Source organism: Oryzias latipes, chromosome 13, assembly GCF_002234675.1.
Source record: "Oryzias latipes chromosome 13, ASM223467v1".
In the NCBI taxonomy this organism is placed as follows: Eukaryota; Metazoa; Chordata; class Actinopteri; order Beloniformes; family Adrianichthyidae; genus Oryzias; species Oryzias latipes.
The window spans coordinates 8459021-8476741 of NC_019871.2; the positions used below are offsets into that span (position 1 = coordinate 8459021).

At 38.7% G+C, this 17721-nt stretch overlaps 1 protein-coding gene across 4 annotated transcripts in view; it reads right to left on the minus strand.

The window, feature by feature from the left end:
- Nucleotides 1-17721, minus strand: part of LOC101155372 (neurobeachin) — a 215693-nt gene that overhangs the window by 139693 nt on the left and 58279 nt on the right. For all 4 annotated transcript variants that reach the window (XM_023961238.1, XM_023961236.1, XM_023961240.1 and 1 more), the window contains exons 9-15: nt 16853-17050; nt 16591-16724; nt 13421-13529; nt 12026-12178; nt 8749-8917; nt 2185-2264; nt 1352-1414 (exon numbers count right to left, since the gene is read on the minus strand). In XM_023961238.1, the coding sequence (XP_023817006.1) occupies nt 1352-1414; nt 2185-2264; nt 8749-8917; nt 12026-12178; nt 13421-13529; nt 16591-16724; nt 16853-17050 (906 nt within the window). The remainder of the gene's footprint in view (nt 1-1351; nt 1415-2184; nt 2265-8748; nt 8918-12025; nt 12179-13420; nt 13530-16590; nt 16725-16852; nt 17051-17721) is intronic.

A 17721-nucleotide genomic window follows, 5' to 3' on the forward strand; every position in this document is an offset into this window, starting at 1 on the left:
TTCCAGGTATACTGAGAAGTAAAATTCCTGAAGTGGGAATGTGGCTGCCCAACAGAAAACTTCTATGTGAAGATAATTTGGTTATTCCTATATAGGGAAAACTGAGAAACAAAGAACACTGACTGAAAAACAATATTTCATCAAAACCTTTTTTTTTCACCTTTCGGTTTATCCTGTTAGGAGTCGCCACATTGAATGAGCCGTCACTGATTTCCACAAGTGGTTTGGCATACAGTTTTTACACTGGATGTCATTCCTAACAAAACCCTGTATTTTCAAGGCACAGGGAGACCCAGATAGGCAGCAGCATGAAGGGTCTTGTCTATAGACCCTCAATGAACACGGAGCAGTGACGTGCAGTCAGGAGAGGCAGGTGAGGCTGTGCCTCACCTGTCATTATGGGAAGGAAAGAGAAAAAATAAATTAAATTATTATATTTAATCAGTAATTTGTGCTTTGCAGTCATTTTCCATTTAAATGTACCATTTTTGGGTGTTTTTTCTTTTCAAAATCGCTGAATTTCCGAATTTGCCGTTCAGATAGAAAGTGACGTGCGATGAGGCAGCAGCCCGCTGAGCCTCACCTTGGATTGCGCAATACCTATGCAGTCAGACGGTACTGCTGTCTCTCTGTGTGTCGGTTCAATCACTTGTACTATATCAGCTGAGTTTACATAATTTAGCAGATGTATTTGATGTACAGTTTTTGTTTTTATAAATAACTGTATGTGAGGGACATGTTTCTTGTGCTGAGCGCTAAACGCCGGCGAAAAAGCCGCTGGGTGAGGCCAGCAGTTCTCGTGTCTCATGTTAGGAGACGCCGGTGAGCCCTGAGATTATGACGCTAAAAAATAACAGAAGAAGTGATAGCAAGCGGCAAGTCATTTTCTTCAGAAGGAGCGGCGTATGGACTTTATTTACAAGTAAAGGTAAGACGATAATAACGTTTGTGCTTTTTTCTATGCTGCAGTTTGTATATGAAAAAAAAAACACGTTGAAGTGATATTTTAAACAAAACACGTTAACTGTTGTCAATCAAATGGTGAATAAGTTACTCAGTATGGTTCATATGTTTGTAAATCTGACTGATGACGTCAGTGCCTCACCAGCCATTAACCTCACCGCACGTCACTGACACGGAGGAGCATTGAGCTTGTCCTTCTCCTTGTTATACAAAAAGTAAAATCATAACAGCTGCACAGTTCTCTAACACTTACATTTACTTCTTAAGATTAAGACTTAAACTAAACGAAGGGCAAGAGGCCAAAAGATGAGTGCCTTCAAAGTTTTACTATGAAATTACTAAAACTAAAAAGTCTAAGTTATTTTGGATATAAAAAAATACCATGTACCTCATGTGTTGTGAGCAAATAGTTCAAGATGCCTTGTAATTCATCCTCCTTCACACCTCGATCCTAAAAGAAATAAAAAAATAAGAAAATAATTTCAAGCATTAGATGCTGTACAAATTAAAGTGATGGAAAAATGAGTAAATAGAAATGTTAATTTGCAAAACCTTTAGAAAATCAGCATAGAATTTTATATTTTAATTTAATAAATAATGTAGTTGTGTTCGGACTGGGTTTTAATTTTTCTTTTTTTGCAGCAAAGAGTAAAAGCAAAAAAATGAAAATAAAGCTGTCAAAATGCTTCTTCATTCTTCCATTCCACTGGTCACCAGTTACAAAATGTGACAGTATAATTATCTGCTTAGACTTGGCATGCTGGGGGGTGGGCAGTGACTTGTCAGCTTAAACTACGCAGCATAAAAGCCTGAAGACCCCTATTAAATGTTTAATAAGTGGTCCAGTACTGTATTTGTTCCTTTATTTAAGAGATAATCAGTTTCAGGGCTGAAGAATTCTCATTTTCAATGCTTGGCATCTGTCTACAAAGGTATGGTGCTGCCTTCACTCAATCACAATAATAGAAACAGAGATGAACAGCAATTAGTCTCATTTGTAGTGCAGGAACAAACATTTTTGGCATCTTTACTGAAATGATGAAGTACTAAAATTAAACATTTATTTCTTCTTAAAAAAATCAAAGTTTTAATTACTATTTGATGGCACAGATGGTTTTCAGATTAGCAGAAGTTATTAAACCAGGTAAAACTGGCACAATCTCTATTTCCCCATGTCAAGTGTGAGACTGTGATGAATGTGTGAAAACTGGTGGAACATACCTTTAAAATGAGCTGCTTGAGGAAAAGCAGAATGAACGCCCGCAGAGAAGTTACTTCCTTCTGTGTTGGTCTTGGACCATCTGCAATTTGAGAGAAGCTAATGAACAGGTAAACACTTTGGAGGAAAACAAAAGAGAAAGCAACACCATCAGACAACTGCAGGTTTGATCAATCTCCATGTGCAAATTCACCTCGGAAGGCAAAATCTTTGACAATAATTATCTTTTTTTTGCACATATACCTAAAGTCAAGGTGAGGTCATTAGGTGCATCCGTCCCATATTTATTTATCATCCATCCATGCCACATTAAAGTCAGTGTCTCTCAGGAAGCCTTGGCCACAACACAGTGGCTAGGCAGTCAGCCCAAGGTCAACTTAGTCACAGCTGTCCATCACACTGGCCAACACCTCATTAAAACTATCCAGAACTCCTCTGCCAGTTTAAGGTCATGTTTAAACCCTTGAAGGTACCCCCTCATTTAATCCATCTGTCCTACAAACATTTTTGTGCATCAGATGAGCCAATTAGACAATCCATGTTGATAAAGAATGTTAATGGTATTATAAGCTCAATAACTTCTCAGAGTTGATGGTGCAAAAAGAAAAAAGTATCAACATATTCATGAAACTCAAACGTACCAGAGAACCTAGTTTACAGGGATAACATTTTATTTTAATTCATGTTTGATCTCAGTCACACAGAAACAAGGCTTTGGTATTAAATTCGAGTGTGTTAACTCACTTTTTAGTTTTCCTGCTCAACAACCCATCTGAAAAGATACTCACAATATCTCCTCCAACTGTGGAGTTATTACACGGCAATAACTAGGTCAAATAAAACTGCAGAAGCAATTCAGAGAAAATTGGCCACTTTGCTCAGGGCTGCCTTTTCTTTCCAGTGCTGATAAACTCCAACCTTCACCTCGACTGAACACATGCTTCCTTGAAGTTATGACTGTGTTATGATGACAAATATAATGGTAGCAGACAGCTGACCATCCTGATCCTTTCACCAGTGAAAGTAATAAAGGATGAATCTCCATGAGCTTGAAGGAGCAAAGCTAATGCTGAAGCATGCCGGCAGTGATTAATAGCAAGAGAGCAGCAAACCCAGTGCAGGGACAGTGCCTGACATGGAAGAGATGATTGAAACATTATTACCACAGTTATGCTCAGGAGCTGGGCAAACTCGTGTTTCTCATTCATAGATTGCATCATTTCCTGCATCTCCAGGGTGCAAAAATAAAGAAATTATTAAAAAAGCAATTTAGTCAGTGACCAGTAACAAACTCCAGATAACAAGAATCATGTTCATTTTAGATTCTAACTAAAACCTTCTAATAATGACATTTAACCTCTCTGGAAAAACTTCTCATTAAAATAAAATAAAAAGGAAACTGCTCTATGATTATTTAGTTAATTAGAACAAGCTACCCTCCTTCTTTAGCTTATACAATGTGATTTAAGAGAAGATGACCTGCATTCTTTAACGCAATATTTTTCCACCTTTTAGGAGCCAAGATACAGTTTTTCCTCGACAAAAATCCTGCAGCATACCAGCAACCAAAAATTACAAAAAAGTGAAAATCTGTAGTCTGTATTGATGTATTTCTGTAATAAGTGAGGCACAAAAAAGTTGCAGCTATTTTTCATAAAAGTTGCCATTTGTTTTAAACCGCGTCAACCTGAGCCTTTTTTGATAAAGAGTTGATTTCCTGTTGATGATAAATATTTTCAAATCTGTGAAAATTAGTAATTTTCCACAGCACACCTGACAATGTTTGTCCAGTGTGAACACCATGGGCCAAATGCGTATTCAAGAACCCACGTTTAGTATGTTTTTGAATGAGCGTCACATACCCAGAGTGTATTTTCTTGTCCTTTGACTGCAACTTTAGTTATGAATAATATCACAGATATAGTAAAAAATTGCAACCAAGTCTGGGAAACAAATGAGACCCAAAGACAAACAACATGGAAAAACCTAAACCTCCAGTCAAACGTATTGGATTCAGAAAACTTTGTTCTGTCTCTTGTGTCAGGATAGGATGATACCAATTCTTTTTTTTTATTTCATAGTCCAGACTTTAAATGAAATACTTCCGTGTTTTAATACCTGTGACTCAATACAAACAACCAATTCCTTGTTAATTAACTGGAGATATTCTCCTGCTATTTTGAGGCATACTAGCCTAAAGTCTTTGTGACTCCATTTTATGGGCAGGGGAATACAGCTTTGAACTAAGTGACCAGTCAAGCTGCAATTGTGTCCATCTTACTTATCTCTATAAAGTTAAACAGAAATAGTAGGAGGACAGAGAGTTCAAGAGAGTGGGTTCAAAGAAAATAGTCTGCCAGCTGTGGGGAACATGGTGCTGGATGGGGGGAGTTGACGGATGAGCCGCTGTCTATGAATGATGGAAGCAATTCTGAGTTATAACCAAATGATACATGGCTTTAATTATATTGCATTTTTTATCAAGACCTGCAGGGAAAATAAAGGAGGATGCTCTTTCAGATAAAAAACGAATAGCTGCAGGAGATCTGTTTCAAATGCTCTGTCACATAATTCAACACTTCATTATTTGCCTGCCTCCCTCTCCCCTTTCCCCTTTTGTGTTTGTGCCATTTCTCAGTTAAGAAAAAGAGAAAAAGTGCCCTTCTATGGTAAATGAAAAAATTATTTACAGTGGGAAAATGATCCATTTTTCCGAGGTCTTGCTAAAACCCACACAGACTTTTACGAGAAATCTTAAGGAAAGCTCAGGTGGAAGTTGAGTGAGAAGCTTAGATTCATAGTTTAATTTATCACATGAAGTTTGAAAAGCAATGACCAGACTTCCGTATTACGATCTCTTCTCTATGCCCACATTGTTCCCAATCAGAGCACATATGTGATCTTAATCTACATGTTCAGTTAATTGAGTCAAGACGCTGGACCCACAACCATGTCGAGGTTGCAGACAGAAACTTACATCAAGAGTCCAAACCATCAGGGGGGTAACGACACATTTTACAATTTGAGTCATATCACGACTTGTGGTTGATGATACGAATCATAGTCGATACTTGTTCATTTTGAACGATCCAATTCCCTGACCAAAAATCAATCCTGGACATCTATAGCCAGAAATTTAACCAGTATGACTCAGAGGTACTGAACAGTGCAGGACAGGTTTTCCAGATCCCTTGTATTTCTTGCAAGATAATAAAGTGTAAATTAAATATGTGTACAAAAAAAAAACAAGTAACCCAGAATTAATGATCACGGGCTGGTGGATGAGGACCCAGATGCAAGGAAAGAGGCCCAGACACGAGTCAAAAAGTCTAATGGTTCAATAACCCAAAAAACACCAAAGGATAAAAGCAAACCCAAAGGAGCAAGCTGAACTGACAAACAATGGTGAGTATACAAAGTGAACCAAGAATGAATACAGAAAGATGTCAACTCAAAAAAAGGGTTGAGCTAAATCAGCTCCAAAGAAAAGATGAAACACCAACAAAAACCAAATACGTGCAGAAAATAACATTAATGGTAAATCCATTTACATTTTAGTTTCATAAACAGGCTAGCCCACTGTTGATTTTTCACATAAAAAAAATCCAAAAGGAACATTAATAGAATATTCTACCACAATGTATGGTCACATGTCTGTGCAAAATTCAAAGTGTTATCACACATTGGACCGTAACTATGGCTTGATCATTTTTTGCTGCATCAAGTGTATTTTCCGCTGTGATGACACTTGGTATTTTTTACTTCATAGTAAAATAAACCAACTGTTCCTCAATCCAAATAGTCTTTTCCAATATCAATATAAACGATTAATTTCATTTTGAAACAATTTTATAATGGTACAGGTGGATTTTATTAAACACTTGTCAAATGGATCTGGTTGGATCGTAGCAAAATGAATTGATTCATCAATTAAGTTGATTAGTTGTTACACCTCTATAAAAATAAATGACTGCACAAGTGATTAACAGTTTATCTCAATGCCCATTTTCATAATCTACCTTAACTTCCTTATACTTAAGACCGAAACAACACGACATGTAAGCAGGTTCTAGGTTCTGCATGGACCATCGACTACCTCTCCAACAGGCCACAGTATGTGAGGCTTCATGACTGTGTGTCTGATGTGGTAGTCTGCAGCACTGGGGTGCCACAGGGTACCGTGCTCTCTCTTTTCCTCTTCCCCCTGTATACATCGGACTTCACACACAACATGGAGAGCTGCCACCTCCAGAAGTTCTCTGATGATACAGCCATTGTCGGGCGGGTATCTCAGGGAAACAATCTGGAGTACCTGGAGGTCATCACCAACTTTGTGGACTGGTGTGCTTTGAACCACCTGCACATCAACGCCAGCAAGACGAAGGAGGTGGTGATCGACTTCAGCAGGAAACCACATCTGACTGCACCGGTGAACATCCAGGGCTTGGACATCGAGATCGTGGAGGACTACAAGTACCTGGGTGTTCACCTAAACAATAAACTGGACTGGACACACAACACGAACGCCCTGTACAAGAAGGGCCAAAGTCGTCTCCACCTGCTCAGACGACTGGGGTCCTTTGGGGTGTGCAAGACACTGCTGAGAACTTTTTTTGACTCTGTGGTGGCTTCGGCCATCCTTTATGCAGTAGTCTGCTGGAGCAGTGGAAGCTCAGAGAGAGAAAGCAAGAGACTGAACAAGCTGGTCAGACGGGCCGGCTCTGTCCTGGACTGCTCCCTGGACTCCATTGAGGAGGTGGGTGAGAAGAGGATGTTAGCCAAGCTGATATCAATCATGGACAACCCCTCTCACCCACTGTATCAGACTGTTTCAGACCTCAGCAGCTCCTTCAGTGGCAGACTGCTTCACCCACAATGCAAGAAGGAACGCTACCGCAGGTCCTTCATCCCAGCTGCCATCAGGCTGTTCAACACCAGCCTAAATAAATCGTTTTATAGTTTTTTGTTGTTTATTCCACTGTACCAAAACTGTATATACAGATGACCTCTATATTCCTGCACATCTCTTTCCCTGTTTATTTTTCTGAACACTCTTATTTTTGTATATATTCTTTCAAAATGTGTATTTGATAACTCGTCATTACTGTCTGTACATGCTTGTGTCAAACTCCATGCTACTGTGACAAGGAAATTTCCCATTCATGGGATTAATAAATAAATAAATCTAAATCTAAATGGCCGAGGTTCAGCTCAATGCAAGCTCATAAAAACATCCCACCTAATCCACTGATAATTTTAACATCCATCCATTTTCCGAACCTGCTTAATCAAGCAGAGAACACCTTACATGTTGCCACTCTTTACTGGGCAACATACACAAGCATGTTTTTGGACTGTGTGAGGAGTGCCCGGAGAAAACCCACACATGCATGAGATAAACATGCAAACTCCATACAGAAAGGTCCCACCCGGGGTTTGAACCATCGCTGTGGGGCAAGCGTACTAACCACTGCATCACAGTACAACCCAATTTTCACACCATCACTATAAAAGTTGCACTGTAAACTTCAATGAAACTAAAAATAACATTACAACAGTAGTACAACACAATATCTTCATAAAAATTGTTCAAATGTAAACATCTGTTACATTATTATTGGACTCTTTTAGTTTTATATTCGTTATGCAAAAAAAAAAAAGAAAATATGAAGCACTCTAAAATACTAAAGTAGATAAGCAGGACAAAACCAGGTCATTTTAAGTTAAGGTACAATCCAAAGACAGGTATATGTTGTTTAAATGAACCAATAATGTCTCTTGCTAAGTTTATCCAAGAAATCCCCATCTTAAAGAAGGCAATTGATCCCAGACCTTAACCATTATCATTCAAAATGCTCCAAAACCTGGCTATGGCAGAACCTGTGAGTGACTTCTACAACTTTAATAAATATCAAGCATACATGTATTTTTACTAAAAATAAAGATGTTCTTTTTGTATTAAATTCTTTCTGACAATGTGAAGAGAGCCATGTCAACATCATTTGGCATTTCACCTTCAGCAGGTAAATTTTATTGAGCCTTGGCGCAGCATAAACGGAGCTCTCTGGACCAATATAAAACAACCTTACTACTCAGGTAGTTTCAAAAAAGAATAATGGATTGTAACAGGGAAATGACAGTTCAAGGAGACTTCCTTTCCCTGCTCAGTTTGCTTGGCAGCATGCTGTTTTACACTCCTGGGCGACGTTTCAGAGATACTACACCCACACTGAGCACCCTGTTGGGATGACAATGTCGATATACTGCGTGTGTCTCACTGTCATTTCCCGAGATGGCCGGGGTCCCAACAACTATGCAGAGAAGAGTCATCTCAAATGTGGGCGAGCTGCTGCCATTTCAAGGCACTTTGATTGCAGGTTTGTGACAGCACACAGAGTTTGTGAATAGATTAACACCCAGCCCCCCCTCCAAAAAAAGTACTTGTATGAGCTTTTGGATGGATGGAAAAAATAATGATATACCCAGCAACCCAAATAAGCTATTTCCTTGTAAAAGTAAAACAAAAAGAAAGCAAACAACAAAAAAGTGAAGTTAGATATGCTCACCAAGACCCTTTGGAGCAATTCCACTGCTGTCTGCTGGATTGGTGATCCAGTAATAGTACTTCAACATGTGCATGAGCTGAAGGACTGTCCCGACGCGGCGAATTGTGCTGTAAATGGTTGCTGTGCCAATGAATTCCGCAGATAGGTATGTATATAAAGAGAGCTGTACCTGAGAAAAGGAAAGAAGACAGAGACATTTTACTTTCACTATTCATACCCATAGATTCTCAGTGAAGGTTCTCATTTTGGTTCTCAACTGGCCCTAAAGTTATCTTTTTTTTTTTTTTAATATTTCAATACTGATCAGTGGCTTCTACAGTCTAAGTGGTGCTGGGTTCAGTCCACATTTGCATCCTCCAGTTAGCAGCATGCTGCACTTTCATTACTTCCAATGGAGGCCAAAACTCAAGTGCGCCCACACCCAAAAAAACTATGATGGGGCAATGGGGGATTATAAGAGGAAAAGTGTTTCACTCCGTTTCATTTTCTTTGTTTCACTTTATTGAGCCATCCATTTGTAGAATTGACCCAACTGGAGGATACAAATATGGACTCAACCCAGCACCTAAGAAAGCTTTGTTCACACTGGGCTCGAAAATGTGCATTTGAGCGACCAATTCCAATGACAAGTGTATGTAAATGCGTGTATACCTGCATTTTGGGCTTATGCGTTCAAAACATGCCTGTTCACATGTCACTACGCAAGTCTGTTTTCAGGCTCTACGTACAATACGCACGGCCATCGAACGCACGTTAAAGTTTAACCAGTGGAACTTTGACCAATCAGGGACTCAGAGGTAGTGATATATGGTTAGCATCTTTTTCAAAACATAGATGTGCCACCCGTTTGAACATTGATCATGATGGAGAAAGTACTAATTGCTATTTTGTCTGGCCACAATTATGACACCAAGTCTTTCACATATGAGAATAGAGCTGTGAACGAATAAGCCTAGAGCAAGATTTGAGAAATTTGCACCACTTTATTTTATTTTCCACCAACCCTCTTCCAACTGTGAGCACATGCGCTTGTACTGGGTGTGGTTGACGATAGGATTCATAGTCAACATATGATGACTTTTAGCATATGGTGTTCACAGAATGTCAGTTTAGCGCGTTCTTGAACGCACATCATATGTCTGGTGTGTACACAGCATGAAATTGATGAAGCCACTTGGATGAGTGGTGAAACGTTTTAAGGAAGAAGATTTTAAGTCTAGTTGACATGGGAACTTCAAGACATAACTATAAGCTATTTTCTCAATCAAAACAAGTTTCACTTTTATATTTTTATATTGTAAAGTGATAGACCAATATCAGAATTTAAAACAATAAAAAGAACAGTCACGTGGTAGGTTGATCTCTAACATAATCATCACAAAAAAATACCTAAAACATGACCCAACTGGAGGATGCAAATGTGGACTGAACCCAGCATCCAAGAACTATGTTACATTCGAACTGGGCTGGGGAATGTGTAATAGAGCGAATAATTATCACAACAACAAAAATACCTAAAACATATGTGTACACTTTTAAAAATCTGTTTGTTTTAGCTTTGGACGCATTTTCCTGGAAGCTCTTTAGAAGTAAAAGAAACATCCAAAAAAAAAAAAAAAACATCTGTACTCTGTGGTGACCTCATAAACAAAGCAAGCTGTGCAAATTCACTGCAGCTAAAATGCTTCAAGTCATTTCTGTTCCAAAGGCCTCTCTCAATTTTCTATCTTCTACTGGTGAACATGGTCAGTGGTATGCACTTTCAGACATTTACCTCTTTCTTTCATTTCTTTGTGATTTGTCCCCATTAAATGCACTGGCCACTTTGATAACACATCACCTCATGTTTCATGGCTCATTATTTTTAATGAAAACCCAAAACAGAATGGATAGAAAAAAATTTAAAAACCGTAAGGTAAATAGGATGCATTTAATGTTGTCTACAATTTGGGAAATATAAAACATTGCTTTCTTCCAGCCTGGGGCATTTTGTCCCAGGTAAAAGGTATGTCTCTTTGTGATGTGCTTTTAACAAAAATCTTCAAGAACGTGAAAGCTCTGGCCCTACAAACATGGAGAGCAGCTCCTGTTGTTTGCCTGAATATAAAATCCTAACAGCAACAAAATTACCAAAAGCATTTATTAGTTTTGGACATTTAATCTGTTGTTACATTTTAAATTTCTCTCACCAAAATGTGAAAAAAAATAGTGATGTCCTTAAGAACGCCCCTCACAGTTTATTCACTTCAGTGTTCTAAAAGGCTAGGAAGGCAGTGAGCTAGTATGGATTACTGCAGTTGTTCACCCCAACAGAGAGAAGGACAGGCTCCTTATTGATTGCACCTCGTCTCGAATTAGCCAAGACAACACTAATATAAGGCAAGACAATTTGTCTTCTGTTGCCGAAGCTGATGAAACATGAAAGCACAGTTAAGGCATCTTCAAACGCAGGTTTTAGTAGCTTTATTGTAGCTTGTAGCAAACATTTTTTTTTTTATTTGGGGAATTTTATTTGAAAGTTGAACACAATTTTTAACAGCAAATAGAGACAAGAAAAAAAAGTCTAACAAAACTATAGCTGACTTTATTCTACCTTTTTGTAACATTTTGTCTATTTTTTGAAATATAAAATCACTTAAAATCTTTCGCAGAAATAGTTTCATAAATGTTGTTCACCTTTGGGCAAATGCCTTTAGGGGTCAGCTTCACTGATTCGCACCGTTGGTTCGGCAGAGAATTTTACGCCGCATGCCCTTCCTGACACAACCCTGTATTCTATCCAGGCTAGGGACCGGCACAAGGATTCTCAGACTTGAGCACCCGTGTGGCTACATAGTTAAGCAGTAGCGCGAAGGGTAGCTCATTGCGCCCCATGGAAATTAGACCCTAATTTTCCATGTAGTTTAATAAATAGTCACAAAATTAACAAAAAAGGTACCATCAAATAATGAGGGGCTTGGGTTTCAAGCTTTTTTCCACATGCATTGAAACACTAGCCTGAACAAAAATTGGTTAAATATATATATATATTTAACATCACTCTGAATTATTTAGAGAATCCCTCAAGTTATGGCAATGCATCAAAATTTAAGCAGGGAAAAGAAATATGACTGTAAAATTTCTGTCATTTAATAATGCGCATCATCTCCTTAAGCAATTTTTTTGTGGAACAACTTGGAGAGAATATTTAAACGTTAAACTTTGATTACAACAAGTCATGATCTCCTGAGTTTTTGCTTGACACTCCTTAGAGACTGGAATACCTGCAGGTGCTCACCTTGGCAGGGGTGTGAATCCAAATGGCAGCATTGAACAGGATGTGGTCACACAGCTGCTTCAGCATTGGGGCTCCCAGGGTCAAACTATCAAGATACTTTGCAAAGGACAGGAACTGCTCCAGCACGGGCCGAGTGATGTGCACGCGTGAGGACTAAAGAAAGAGGCACAAATTCTTGTTAAATAAGGAATATAACCAAGACCGGTCTGCTGTAAGCATTTATTTCTTTTCAGCGCCTATGGTCCTTTACAGAAATGTTCTTTTGAGTAGCTGTAGCTAAAGCTAGAAAAAAACTTTGCCACAAAGTTACCAAAAAAAAACTAAAATCGGTATCTTTAACAAAACTGGATTTCTTTAAAAAGTTAAAATGTAAAATCTGCAGCTATACAGTGTAGAAAAATGAAAAAAAAAAACAGGTGATGAGAATATATACTATGCAATGTCAATCGCAGTCTTTTGAAAACGGATTTACATTCATTTTCTTTTTCTATTAATGTAGTCCTTTTCAGGCTCATGATTGGTGATTACTAAGTGATTAGTAATAATTAACTAGTTTAACCATCTGTAAATTGATTTGTTAATTAGTTTCAAACAAAAAATATAACAGGTAAACAAGTTCTCTTTTTTAAGACAATTCCTCTTTTGATGAGTAACGACTGTCCATGTCTGGCGCCTGCTGGCAGGCCCAGATGGGGACTTTGTGAATGCAGGGGAGAATGTAAAAATCAAGGCAGAGGAGTGAGGGAAGGTGTGGTATAAACAGATCTTGAACAGATGGTGCAATATTTGAAAGTGTGAAAGCTGACAACAGGAGGGAAGGAAGCAGAAATGACAGCTCAGGTGCCTGGCTGTTGGTTTACAGCGTCTAAAAGCAGCAGGCAGGCAAGTTCCAATGTGACAAAGTAGACTCATTTCTCAGAGATGCAGGAGAACCAGTACTCTGGGTGGGGAAAGTCTGCTACATCTGCTTCCCAAATAAATAAATAATGACATAAAATTGTTGGAGATGTTCCCTTTCTGGCTTTCCTCAGTTCAAAGACAGATTCAGGACCTCGCAACAGGCAAAACATGCTTTGATTTTACACACATCAAGACAAGTGTGGCTGAGAGACGGGCAGGGTTTTACAGCCTCAGATTCAGAGAGTACTCAACAAAACTACACACAGTTTTAACCATACAACTGCTCCTGCAGGGTTTAAGGAAAATAAATACAAGTGTTGGAAGATTTCCCTGCAGGTTAAAATTTGTGCCACATATTTTTGTTTACAGACTTGTGAAGAAGTGACATTTGATAAATTGTGATTTCCAACAAAACAGCTCATCATCTGTGTGCCCGAGTACCGGTAATTAAAAGAAAAAAACATTGGGAAGGTATATATGGAGATATTACTATACCTTCTCTAGCAGGTACCCTATTACCAAGAAGCCTTTTCCACCCAGCATCTGCTCCTGCATAACCACAGAGCTTTTAAGCAGCTCTACCAGAAAAGCAAGGAGAGTGGCACTGCAAAAATAAAAACACTGTATCAAGTCATTGTACAAAAAATTACTCACTGTGAAAAGACACAAGAAAGTTAAGGACGAGTTTTTGGAAGAAATGTGAAGCTACTGAAGAAATGATTTCATTCAAGTCCCATTCCAACTATATATTTTTTTCCTACTGTAAATTCGTTTCCAGGGTGTTTTTTTTTCTTATAATTATGATTATGCTGTTTTAGCCAAAATCAAAAAGTCGTAGTCTTTTTTCAAGACATAGTTTCTGCAGAGCGTCAGGAGCACATTAGAAATTTGCCTCCGAGTTGTGGGCGGGAATTTTAGCCTCCACTAACTTCCATTCAGCCCTTTGTTCAGCCCATGGCAGTTGCTGCGTCATAAACCACAGGTTATCTGCTCCTGATCCATCACGATTTGAATAAAGGAATACTCAGACATATTTTATATGAGTTCTCCATTATGAGAAAAATGCTACAAGAACATGTTAAAAACACCAAAAATACCATTTTCATTGGACTGGGTGTTCAACTACAACTGCATAAGGAGAGACTGTGGCATAGGCAGAACCACAAGGTCATTTTCAGAGGATGTCAGCAATCAGCAGGGGATTTCAGCTCCCCCCTTTCATCCCTATTTAATTCAGCAGGAAAAATGTTTGGTTTCCTGGGTTTTATAGAGGCAAAGGGTGGTCTTTGTGATGAACCTTGCAGGGTCTGAGTGGTGGAGCTGGGGTGGGGGTTCAAAGGTCCAAAGAAGTGCTGTGAATGCTTTCTTTTTCTTTGTTCTGTTGCTTTTCAGTCTAACAGTCTTACGGCTGAGTGGCAGAGGCTTAGTGACGATACTTAATGACATCACTCTGGTGGTTTCCACTCTATGGCAGCAATAACAAAGACACAATCCTGTGCATGTGATGTGTCATTTCCTGTGCGTATACACAGAACCATCCACATTCCCCTATGTTGTGGTCCTAGAAGTGAGTTTCCTTTTCTGCTACCTTATGCTGTTACAGAGGGAATCAGTTAGGACTGGGCAACACTCAACTCCCCACCCCCCATGTTTTCCCCTGATCCTTTACTCCAAGCACAAAATTCTTTCAATTTGGCAGAGCACAACTGACTGATCTGTTGTACCAGCCCCGCTTGGACTTCAAGTTGGCATCAACATCAGAAAAAAAATGAAAGAGATATTATAAAAATCCCTATCTGGGGGTGTCGTTCAAAGCAGAAACTTCTTCAGAAAAGTAGGGAGTTAATTGTCGCAGGAGCTTTGAACTTTAAAGCTCAACGGGCTTCAAAGTGGGATTTAATGGAAGGACAAAAGCATATTTAGTAAAAGTGTATGGTGGGAGTCGAAGATGCTAGCATGGAAGCGAGGGAGGAAGAGGCAGACAAAGCTGAGAGGAATCACGAGAGCTTCAGGCATCCATCCATGTCATTAAACTAACAAGGGATTTGGGAAGAACTTGCAGCCTGAAGCTTCAAACAGACCAGCTCAGGAAGATGGGAATGAAAAGGATTGGAAACAGCAAGGCGATAAGATGACAAGTGCCCTACAGCTTCAGGAATGTTGTTACAGGATACAGAAAATCTCAAACACATTATTTCTCCAGCAGACATTCATATACCATAGAGAAGAGGTCCAGCTGGGTAAGTCTGGGCACTCAAACAAGCCAAGTTCAGATTAATATAGACAGAGGTTCTGCAACCTGAGGCCCAGGAGGCTCTTTACCCCTTCAAAGTGGCTCTCTGGGTGACAAAAAATACGAGCATTTTTTTTTTTTAAAGTAAGGGATACAAAATTAACACTAATTTGATTCAGATTAGCCAAGTTTCGAAATGTATGGCTGATATGCACCTAGCAGATAAACTATAAAAGGGTTTTTACATCCTTGCTAACACCAAGAGGCCTTATTCACCATCTCCAGAATGCGAAAAGTAAGCTAAACTGTGGTAAAAAAAAGTCTGATTGCTCAGTTTATTTTATGATTTTCAAACAGATCCTTTTATGCTGCACAACAATGTTTATGTTCAGCTTAACATAGTAGAAAGAAAAAAAGGCTGGTGCCTAACCAAAGTAGGTATGACAATAGAAAATGCCTCTTATTTTGCATAATTTATAATATTTTGTAGCTCCACCGCATAATCCTGTTTGGCATAGGAAGACTTATTTTGAAAAAAGTCATACAAGCTTCTGTCCGAAGTCAAAACAACATCACATTTTGAAAAAAATTATCGTTTTTCTTTATATTTCTGTTTTTATTCATGCCAAAAAAGAAATATCATTCATATTTATCATAATAGGTTTTGATCATTAACAGGACCAAATGGCTCTTTTATTGTTAAAGGTTGCAAACCCCTGAAATAGACCTACCCTTCAGAGACATTTTTATCTATTTCTCACTTGCACTTTGCTCGGTAGTGAATTGTCACACCCTTTGAATGGTGATAATAAGCGCTGACAATCCAAAATAATCACAGATGGATGAAAATCTTTAGTTTATGCAGCCCTTCTTTTAGTTTGCCATCTCATACAGTCAGATTCAAAAAGCAAGTAATCCTTTCACTAAAGTTCACGGGTGGAGCCACGGGGGGCAAGGGACGCAGCTGCCCCACCTGCAAAAAATGTTGCCACTTCATTTTGAAGTCAATATTAATACAATTATTGACAAAGATAAAAACAAAAAATCATGAATAAAATCATTAAGCAACAGCACATCAGCTACAAGAGCTGCCAATTTTAATATTGATAACATTAATAAAACTATTTTAAAACACATTTTTGATGCTTTCATTTGTATTGGCCATCCACTGATGTTCCCATTTGCCACCCTTCCAAAGTCTTCTGCCCCATCCTGCCCCCCCCCCATATAAATGTTCTAGCTCCACCACTGGAGCAGTTTTAAAGTATGCATGTTTTTATCAAGATTGAAAAAAAAAAAATACAAAAATCATGGAAATAGTCTTAAATGGACTTTTTAAACTGGAAGCCTTCATGACATTTTCAGGCTCAAACTACAATCTTTATTTTTGCTCCATTGTGCCACAATGCTATAAAAATGCTTCACTTCTTACCAGACAGTAGTTTCCACCTGGCCATCCCTCTGCTGCTGATAGTCCAGCTGAGCAAAAAGTGGAAAAAGCACCTGGATGCCACCAATGGAGTGGATAGCACTGTGGATGGAGTGAGTCACGATGGCTTTCACATCCTGTGAGGAAAATGTAAAACCCATCAGCACACATTTTTACTGACCGAGTGTTCAAAATATCTGGCCTGCATGAATGAATGCATCAGTGCTTGTTGAAGAGTGCACAGAGTGAGCGCGAGGCAGTTGACCTGCAGCATAAGGGCGTGTGGAGAGTGCACAAAGATGGAGGCATTTTCTCGAGGGGAGGACTCCAGGCAAAGCTGGGCATCTGTGGCCTTGGCGTTATAGGTGAAGGCGATGTAGCCTGCCAGTTTGCCGTCATACAACACCTGCTTGTGATGCTCAGCTAGATGAATATCACTCTCGGATTTGAACTTAAAAGTACTCTGAAAGAAAAATAGGGCAAAAAATGAAAGACAGGAAACAAAAAAGGAAAGAAAAAGGAAACATTGGGAGACTTCAAATGACTGACAATTCCTGCACATGCACCATATCAGTGTCTCTTGGGTGTTATCTTTTAATTAAGACTTGATGAAAAAGTATCTATTTAAGAATGAAAGCTGATTGACATCAAGTGTACCGCAATATGGCGGTTTTTGGAAAAATTCCTCTCAATTGATTATTGTGGCCCTTTTCATTTGCAACAATCAACAAAAAAGCGGCAGTCAATTTAATTTTTTTTAGTGATGCACATCATTCTTGACACAGTAAATAGTGAAGCAAGAAAATAGCAAAATTAAGCAGCAGCGTGGTGCTCCGTTTCATCAAAAACATGGCACAGAAAAATAAGAAAGCAAGACAGAAAGAAAGTGAAATTCCATTTAAAACTAATGAGACATGAAACTGTGCTGTTTTTATTTCACACTTAAAAAAAAAGGTTATGCACATTACTTTATGCATACGGCATTTCATGATTATGTTACGCTCATGTGGGTTTCATAAAAAAAAAAAGGGTGCAGCTCTTTGCTAGGCTGCTTTCATTTTGTTTTACTTTGAGTCTTTGAGACTCTTTCATTTCTTTTCACCAGTGGAATGCTTCCTAATGACAATCTTCATG